This window comes from Montipora capricornis, chromosome 10 (genome assembly GCF_036669925.1).
Source record: "Montipora capricornis isolate CH-2021 chromosome 10, ASM3666992v2, whole genome shotgun sequence".
In the NCBI taxonomy this organism is placed as follows: Eukaryota; Metazoa; Cnidaria; class Anthozoa; order Scleractinia; family Acroporidae; genus Montipora; species Montipora capricornis.
The window spans coordinates 53,582,828-53,592,827 of NC_090892.1; the positions used below are offsets into that span (position 1 = coordinate 53,582,828).

A 10,000-nucleotide genomic window follows, 5' to 3' on the forward strand; every position below is an offset into this window, starting at 1 on the left:
ATAAAAATTTGTTCCCCATAGTAAAACGGACGTTTACAGAGAAGGAAATTTTGTGTACATTGCAAAAACCCTTTCCTATTATTCTCTATTTTGCTTAGATACATGCGTGAAGCGAAGTTGACTCCAACGAGCGATCTTCCGTTGTTCAGTCCTTTAAGTAAGACCAAGTCGGGATATATGATGCGTTCTTTGAGACTTTCTTATTCGAGGTGCCGGGAAATGTTCAAGGAAGCTCTCGGCGTCCTGGGAGGCGATCCAAAAGTCTATAGTCTGCATAGTTTACGATCGGTTGGCCATGGGATTATTTCAGTCGTGATAAACGACGATTCCAAAGTTGTTTCCCAGAGATTATTGAAATTGCACGGCCGATGGAAAACTGATGTGGCAAAAGATATGTATGTTAAAGAGGCCGACTTTAGCCGTTAAAGTGTGTCGCTTAGCCCAGGTTTGTAATGTTAAGTTCCGCTTGTTGAAATTGAGTACTTCTTGTATACTATGTCCATTAAAAGTTGTGTTTTGGGTTCGCTTGCGATCCTCCCATACCTGTGGCTCAGTTTGTTTTATGGATCTATAAGATGAAAATGATTTACGTTCGTTTGAACGTAGTGAATTAGAACGTAATAACATTTAGCAACCCTTCACAGGCGTCAACCGCAGCAGCTGACGAGCACGTTGAAGAGTTTCCTTGTTCTGGTACCGAGCAATGGTTTACTATTAAATTGTTGTGATTAAAGCCTTCCTGATTTTCACCTCGTCTAGCTTCAGGGAGGTAAAGTAATGTGTGATGGCTCTTCACACATTCTTGAAAAACCCTGCATCTAATGGAAGATCTGCATTTCTTTGATGTTTGTCCGGTGGTGCTGATACAATTCAAGCAAATATTTATCTACCGCGAAGATTCCGTTCTTTCTTTAGGGGAATTGGATCTGAAAGCTTCACAGCGGTAACCCCGATGGTGTTCATGGCACGTCGGACAGGATTCTTGCTTTACCGTTGCTGTAGCAACGGAAAGTAGTTGTCGTAGGTGGACACCCTTGTGGTTGCTGACTCGCTTTCGGTACTCTCAGAAGACTTCACTTTAGCTAGTAGCCACAACTTCACTCGATTCACCACTAACAACAGAGGAATGATTCAGGACATGTGCTCTTTCCTTAAGAAAATCCATAGCATCCTTTGGCATCAGTTGACCGGCTTTACACACGTGGCTCTTCAAATGTTTAGGAAATTTCGAGTAGAGGGTTTTGACTTTGTAGTCAGGCAGTAGGGTGAGATTGATATGTAATCGATCGACTGCTGCAAGGAGGTTTTGGAAATATCGTGGCGGAGAATCCCTAAGATATTTCGAGCAGATATTAGACCGGAGAAAAGACCAACTTGCACCCGGCTATTTAAGGTAAAGCCAATCCAGTAACGGGCCTGGAAAACCCACTTCGCTTGACAAGTAGGATCACCAATTCGGGGAACCCAGCGCAGTTGTAGAGCGCCAGCTTTTTCAGCCGGGTTAATCACGGCAAGGCCGCCAAGAGAGAAAGGGAATTGAAAAGTCTCACGTTTAACCTGCTTAGTCTTGTCGTTCGACAGAAAGGCATAAATATATAGCTCTCGTGACCCTTGTGTGGATGTAGTCCGGCATTAGGAGGACCGCGGCTGTGAACCAGAGTCCCGAGGCGCCCATAGAATTAATGATTAGGGATTTACCTTTAAGTGAGAGCGTGCGTGATTTCCAGTGGTTAAGGCGCTTTTCTAGTTTTATTACACGGTTATCCCAGTTAGCGTGATCAAGGTTAGAGGTGCCAAAATACAACCCGAGGATTTTAAGCTTGTCGGTGACCCAGATTATAGCAACGGGACTTGTAGATCACCCGGCAGATTTGCCTATCCACAAGCCCTCGGTTGATGATGATGACAATTTGCTCTGTTTAGCTCGGGAACCGGGGATTGGAATTCTCTCTATGGAGGGGTCCCGGCGAATAGCCCTATCCAGGGTTTCAGCCACCAGGCAATACCGAAGATAACTCAACGGAAAGACTTGGCGCACTCCCCGTTGAAGAGGGATAGCGCTGGATAACCAGCCGTTATTAGTAACACAGAAGATAATATCTGTGTAAATAATTGAGACCCACCGCCGAAATTGAGGGCCAAAATTAAAGCGATCTAAAACGTGTTGTGAAAAAACGCCATAATAAGACAATGAGCTCAAATGGAAAAGTTAATCCAGAGCATCGAAAAGGTCGGGAATTTTCCGCCTCATTTTCTCGCAATACTGTACTAAGTGGGCGTATGAGTCTGCCTTAGTGTACCCTGGAGATCTTGCCACAATCGGACAACTCGTTCAGGCCACTTCTTTTTGTCTTTTACAGCAGGAATTGACGTCAGCGTAATTTCCACGGTCTTGGTGCAGATACCACTCTTTCAGTTGGGCGAACTTGTCTTTTGGCACATATATCATAACCAGCTCCCTTTCGGAGCCCTCCATAGGGACGGCGGAGATAAATTTACGGAGGAATGGGTTTGAGGGCGACTGGCCGGCCCTTTTAACGACCGGCTTATCAGCTTTCGCTGAGGACGATGGCGGGCGTTTATGCGAGCCGTCATCCTACTCAGGGATAAGGATCGGTGAACCGGCGGTCGTGCTGGCGTACAAGACTGGCCGGGTGGGTTGCGAGGCTAAAGGATCCGTAGTTTGGGTGGTAGCGGAGGTTGAAGCAGGTGAGGATGATGATGAAACGATGGTCGGAGTGATATTTTCAGGTAGATCGCTCGAGGGCGAAATCTCCATGGGATTGTCTGTCAGTGTGACTTGCTGGGATACGTGTTTCGATTTTGAGCAGTTTTTCACAACGTGCTCATTGGAATTGCTCCTATAACATGTCACAGGCTGACCAGTGTATTTAAAGTTAATATCCACTCCTTGCAAAGCCACCCGACCAGAGACGGTGTATTTTCTTAAATTCCGCCAAGCGGATTCCACGCTCGAAGTGTTGGAATCCGTCCTCTTTGAAGTATTACTTTAAAGGTGTCGCAGATGTTTGGACTTCAAGTTCCCCTAACACTTCAAGAGTGCGATGAGATCTTCGTCGGGAAACTCGACGGACACAAAGCATGACACATGAATCGATTTTACACCTAGAAATTGTAGTGCTGGGCGACGTGTATTTTCATAATCAAAGACACTCGCCCATTTGGCTTATTACACGCTCTTAAAATAACATGTTTGTAGGTTTAGTTGCGTTGTCATTAAAATCAAAGAGAAATGCAGTTCTTCATGTCGACGCCTCTTTTCTTTTGAAGACGGTAGTGGGGAAACAAATATTAGTCAAATACAGAAGAGTTACACTGATTATTCAGCCAGGGCTCAATTTACTCAACAGATATGAAATACAACGAAACGACAGCGTTTTCGTCGAGTGAAGGAAAAATAAACATGCTCCTCCTGTGGCGCGCATCATAGCAAAATTTTTGTTGTGCTCTAGAGCTTAAGCACTCGCGTTTTGAGACGCGGACGGCAACCGGAAGTCAGCTGTTTTCCCTCCTAACTTGTCTTTACACAACAACATTTACATTGATAAGTATCTTTTCTTCATTAGATGATTAGTGTTTTAAGCACGTGAGTGCTTTAAAAGCTCCCAGAGAAACGAAACGTTGCACAAAACCATAAAAACAAAAGGAGAGAAAGCACCCGACAAATGATGTGCTGGTTCTTCTAAGACTGTAAATTTCCTCCGTCTGCAGCTGTGCTGGTTAAGTGACAAACTATGGCCTTTGGAAAGGATAAAAGAACATGTCATGTTCCTACACTTCGGAGGTCTAGGAGACGTCAGTGAGCGTGCCCATATGTAACGCAGATGAAGATGAAACAAAAGACTCGAAAGAACTCACTAAGTAATCAGTTAAATGCGTTAATAAAGATAAGTGAGAGAACTGAGTGATTTTCGCACTTGGCAGGACAATTTATTAACAAGCAATTGTCGCTTTATAGACATCTGAAAAATTCAGGTGGTTGGTACCCATGAGCTCTGCGATGCTGTTGCAATGCTCTAACGCCACACAGTTGAGATCAGGTCAATTTTTGGGCTCATTTGTTTCCGTGAAGGACTCGGTAAATGAAATGAATGTATATTTGAAGTGCACGTTATAGATAAAGATCAATGAATTCTCGCATTCGTCTATAACCCGCACTTGAAATAAAAATTATGCTTTTCTGGTTTCACATCACCGCCTCGGTTTTCAAACGACAAGCAAGTTCGCAATTGCGTTACTTCCAGACTTCCTCTTCTCTCTTCAAGGTTAAACAAATAAGCGTAAATGAATCCATCTTTCGTACGAGAAGAGAGGCGGGGCCCACTACTGCTCCACTCTTGGCTCTTTAATCCAACACGGCTTTTCTGTTTAAATCTGTGCTTACGTGGCATCGTTCTGCAACTGATCGGTCCGTGCATACGAACCCTGTTTCTGATAGCCATGATAGTGATAAGTAATGACAAAAAAATGCAAAAGTTGCTTCTTTCCGATCCAATAAAAATCACAGAATGTGAGAACGAAGTTAAGAAGCCGCAATTGTTTGTCAAGACAAGCGCCGCACAAGCCGGAACCGAAATCAAATGGTGATAATAAGTGAACACTTTGGGATCTCACACTTCAGGCCTCGACGGTTGGTAAAAGTGTGGATCGTGCTCAATATATACCCACAAGAAAATCCCTATCCGATGGGTAAAACCAACGGGCTTATCCACGTGATAGGGGTTTATGCAGTGGATGTTGCTATCACTTTTCGAAAAACTGGGGCAAGGTGGTTAGAGATTGATCATGGTTTCTTAGCGTTTACGTTTGCTTTCAGCATTGAGAGTGATTTGGACAAACCAGCATGTAGCAAATGGCGAGAAAACGAAATATCATTCAGCTGGTTAAGGACTTCAGTACTAAGCTTTCATTGTTAAGGATAATATGGACTAAAAATATAAGTTCGTGAAAGAATTTCTAAACTATTGTCCTTAGAAGTTGTTTTAACCTGACCCGCAAATGCGTTTGATGGAGATTATCTTACTTACCTTCAGCTTAGTTCTTTACTAAATTTTCCTCTCTCAAAAACAGTGAATTCCTGAGCTAACTTCGTTATGGAAAATACGACAAAGTATCATTCTTGACTACTCTGGTTGCATTCAAAGCGGCTAAATATCCAAAGGCACAGGAACAGCAAGAACATACCTTCTGGAAGTCTCCAAGCATTGAGCAAAAAATTCGTTTCATTTACTGGGTTGTTTTAGTTTTTTTTCTTGATTTTGCCAATGCTTATTTCTCTCTTACAACATTGTGCGATCAAACCTTTTCCTGGCAAGAATTTTTTATTGGCAGTGAGCTTATAATACTGCTACAAAACTTATTTTTTGTTTATTTTCTCCATTTTAACGTGATTTTTGCGCGAAAGGTAGCGACACGAATTTAAGTTTTAACATGTAAATCGAATCAACATTGCATTGTCTGATTACATTGGAATGTCTGCTTCATGAGCACATTTCATTGATGTCACGAGGAGCTTTGAAAACAGAACCAGCAGAAAGCACCGGTTTGGCGAAAACGCCATTTGCAACTATTCGTTCGTCGCGTGACCTATTTTTCGTAGACACAATGATTCAGCTGGTTTTTTCTAATATCAGTTCAGTTCAAGATATAACGCAAACTTTAGTGAGAGTCATAAAGGGCATCTCGTTGTTCGCAACCATTGATTCCTATAGCCTACTGATTCAACAACTACTGACAACTACTGATTCTTAGGGCGTGCAGATAACAAGTCTCGTCCTGATAGCAAGAAACATTCAATTAAAAATCATTAATCAAATGAAGCCAATTACAATCTGGTATAACCAAAAAAAGCCACCATACTTGCAAACCGAAAAGCAAGATACAGCTCAGGGAAAAGAAAATTTACGATGATGCAAACTAGACGTGCCGTGGAGCGACCTTCAACTGCAAAAAAAAACCCTTTATATGGGCGGAATGATAAATAGTCATGACAGTTACCTTATGAACCTGACAACGCCCTCTGTAATCCCCACACCATTCAAGATACCAGAACTCGTGAAGATGTTGATTCAGGCGAATGAAAACTTGAGGATTTATTTGGTCTATTTGGGAAAGAGGACGTTTTGCCCTCCAGTCACGCTTCAACGATTTTCACACAATTCTAAACAATTCAAGGCAATGCTCATTTATATCAAGTGAAGCTATGATCTTCGCAGTTATGAACGCAATTTTTGCAATTGCGTAGAGAAGCCTGAAAAATTCAGGACTACAACGGGGATTGAACCAGTGACCTCGCGTTACCGGTGCGACGCTCTAACCAACTGAGCTATGAAGCCACTGACGTTGGGAGCTGGTCATTTGTGGGTTCTAATGGTCCCGTGAGGAATGAATCAATGATGAAATGGTATATGAAATGAATCATATATGAACTGCGGATATGAAATCAAGTGAAGCTATGATCTTCGCAGTTATGAACGCATGTTATGAACGGGGTTTGAACCCGTGACCCATCAGAACGGGACCATTAGAACCCACACCATTAGAACCCACAAATGTACAGGTCCCAATCTCAGTGACTTCATAGCTCAGTTGGTTAGAGCGTCGCACCGGTAACGCGAGGTCACTGGTTCAAACCCCGTTGAAGTCTTGGATTTTTCAGGCTTCTCTACGTAATTGCAAAAATTGCTTTCATAACTGCGAAGATCATAGCTTCACTTGATTTCATATCCGCAGTTCATATATGATTCATTTCATATACCATTTCAGCATTGTCTCATTTATATATCGTTATATTTACTGTTTTGTGATGCTGACTAATGGTCGCTTCTTAACTAAATTATGTAATTTTCAAATGGTCATAAAATATTGATCTGAAGTGGTAACTTCTCAGTAAAATTGTATGCTCGCCATCTCGCAATCTTACAAAAGTTACCAAGAAGTAGTCACGTGACCAGTTTGTTGCAAATGGCCTATTGCGATAGACTTATTGTCAATTATACCGCAAATCATGTTCGTGCAGCGGACACAAAATCACGTCCGAACAGGTCTCATTTTCATGGCTTAGTTTTATTTCTGATCTCCTGAAATTGAGGTTCACAGTGTTTATGAAAGAATTAAAGAATTCGTAAAATAACTTTGACGCAATTGAATCCACTCTTAATCATGTTACATTGAAACCTCTTACGGAATGATTAGAATAAAAACAGCTATAACTAGATTCTGAACACAGTTCACCTTCTGGAGCAGTAACGCTAAAGATGTATGTCTCAGCTTTGTTGGTGTTGGCCATTCTGAGATGTCTGGATTTTTCTGAAGCAGGTATGAGTATGGCTCCTGTTAAGTGCTGTTAATAAGCGGATGTTATATGAAATTTTATTGTTGTAATTAGCGTTTTCATCAAATTGTTTCGAATTAGGGAACTCGTACACGCCCATTCACATTCGCTTTCTGCATTTGTTCCATTGAATTTGAAATTCAGCAATTCACTTTCAATTTTTTTCTATTGTTATTATCTTACACACGAAAATATCATGGACATCAAATCTTATTTCGTGAATTAGGATCTCCAACGATATTTCCCTTTTAAGGATTTGTCAGAAAAGTTTCGTTGCAGCAAGTATGAGGTCTTTGATTGTACGCTAATCCATATTCACCTGAAAGAATTGAGGGAAGTGAGATAAAAACTTGAAAATCGACTCTTCTTTTCCGGGCTAAATCTGTAGAATCTTGAGCATTCATGCTCAGGAAATGAATTGATTGTGAATTTGGGTTCTCGCCCCCTCTCCCCAGTCTCTTTTCTCTATGTCCCTCTCTCCCTCTCTCTCCTAATGTCTCTTCCATCTCCCCCCTTCCCCCCTCCCTCCATCTGTCTCTGTTTTTTTTTTTTTTTTGCTCTCATTCGCATCTCAGCTGTCGGGGATTTTAATTCCTGCGCTTACTCCGCCTCTACTAATAGACAATACTCAAGCTGTATCATCATTAAATGAAAAAAAAATGTTTTTAACGTAGATTCAATAAAATACAGTGTGGGCTTTGACAATCTCTTACTTTTTTTCTCGTCAGTTTTTTAGTCCTTCCTGTTACCGGAAAAATCACTTTCTAAATGATTAGTATTATCATCAGTGAACCTAGGATTATTATCAGCTATTATCATTATTATGAACCATGTGCAGAAAAAAATGGGTTGTCACTGCCACGCCGCTTCCATGTCCGGTAAATATCTATCCTCAGTGCAGCGATGTTTCTCGTAACGTCACCCATTGTTAGTTATTACTATGCCAACGAGGCCCGGGTTTTTCGAAACATGTTTAGCGCTAACCAGCATCAAATACAATGGAAACCTGTAGGTTTTGATGCCTCTTAACCGCCGGTTAGCGGGCTAGTAACCAGGCTTCGAGCAACCGGCCCCAGACGCTATTGGCTGTTGAAACAATTTCTTTTGTTCTATTGGCAAATTTCAGTATCAAAAGAAGTTGAAACAACCTCGCTAAACCTCCACTTCAGTAAGAAATTGTTAAATATTAGGTTCATAACGGTTTTGGTCGCTGTAGTGTTCGATGAAAAACAAAAAGAGGATCATTTCAAGTAAAGTAAGAGTTTTTAATTTGTCTATATTATTTTTTTGTTAGGTATTTCTTATCAAACAGGAAAGCTGAACATGTCCCAAACTTTTCAACACTGGAGCTGTAGTCGCGCCTGTTCTCTACCTCCAAGCTGTCGTTTACCTCGTTGCACTAATGTTCAGTTTCCTCGATCTTTTGGCGGATCATCGAATGTATGCTGTAATTTCCTTTCTTTTCCTTTCTGTCGATACTGTCGGTTTGCTCATCATACAATGCCAAACTTTTCCCAACATTAGTAATTATGTTCAAAACAAAGATTTTTAATTTGACTTTACACCTAAAACTTTTTTACAGACAGGGATCCCAATTTGACCACTTTTAATTCCATTATTTCACGCCTTCAGACTATCCAATCTGAGGTTGAAGATGGTTTTCCGTGGCTTCTAATTGCTTTGACACTATGTTCACACGAAAGAATAAGAATTGATTCCACCAAAGTGGTAACCCTTTTTAGAACTCTTGCGGTAAAACGGTTCGAAGAATAGACAAAATATCAACTTGGAATGGTCAAATAGAAAGCATGCTTCAAAACGTACCCCGAATCGGTTGCTACAGTAGTCGAGCGCAGCAATGCGGCTATTGTTATAGAACATTCCCCATTTCCCTATTCCCGGATTCTTCAATTTCCACTTTATCGTAGGAGAATTTCTTATTTATGCGCGTTTACAATGCCACCTACGCAGAGCAAGAAGCTTTCACTTTATTTTTGGCGTTCTTAAACCTGTGTAAAATCGGGAATTCTGGTATACAAGTTTGACCATTCTAACAAAAAAAAAAGCTAAAAAATGTATTTTTTAAATCTTGTAGATTCGAGTTTACGTATCAATGAGCCACGGTGAGAAATTTATCCAAGTTCATTCTCCGTCCTCTGTATGGATTCAATCTATTAATACAAGTGGGTTTGAAATATGTGCACGGGAGGCTGGAATAAACAAAAATGAATCTGGAATCGTAAACTGGCTGGCTTTCCAGGACCAACTACAGTTGTCACATGGGAGTGTTGCGTTGAGTGGAATATGGACAACTGAAACAAAATGCAACAAAGTAACATTTACGCAGGTAAAGCCAATAAAAGTCGTTTGTATCATTTTTGTCAATTCAATTTTCTTTATTCCCTTTCTTTTCTTTTCATAATACTAACACAATTAACGTAACTGCTCGTAAATGGTTTGAACCCATGAGTCATATCATAATGAAGTAAAGTGCGATTGTCCGGGTGAGTGTAGTCCTGAGAAGGACGTTGACAACCTGAGCAGAAGTCATCTTTAGAGTCAAGTGATTTGTGTAACGTCAGTAGATACTAAAAAAATTAGCTCCGGTCGTAGATGTCATTGGTCAACTTATGACAACTTATGGTA

General features: G+C 41.0%; 2 protein-coding genes across 2 annotated transcripts in view; one reads left to right on the forward strand and one right to left on the reverse strand.

Moving 5' to 3' along the window:
- The window catches only part of LOC138020049 (contactin-associated protein-like 2), a 29,984-nt gene extending 23,819 nt beyond the window's left edge, over positions 1-6,165 (reverse strand). Inside the window, exon 1 of the mRNA XM_068867045.1 lies at positions 6,019-6,165. The gene's annotated coding sequence lies outside the window, so the exon portion shown is untranslated. The remainder of the gene's footprint in view (positions 1-6,018) is intronic.
- Positions 6,166-7,182: 1,017 nt separating this feature from the next.
- The window catches only part of LOC138021012 (uncharacterized), a 17,427-nt gene continuing 14,609 nt past the window's right edge, over positions 7,183-10,000 (forward strand). Inside the window, exons 1-3 of the mRNA XM_068867895.1 lie at positions 7,183-7,338; positions 8,649-8,794; positions 9,450-9,701. Of these exons, the coding sequence (XP_068723996.1) occupies positions 7,278-7,338; positions 8,649-8,794; positions 9,450-9,701 (459 nt within the window). The 5' untranslated portion in view covers positions 7,183-7,277. The remainder of the gene's footprint in view (positions 7,339-8,648; positions 8,795-9,449; positions 9,702-10,000) is intronic.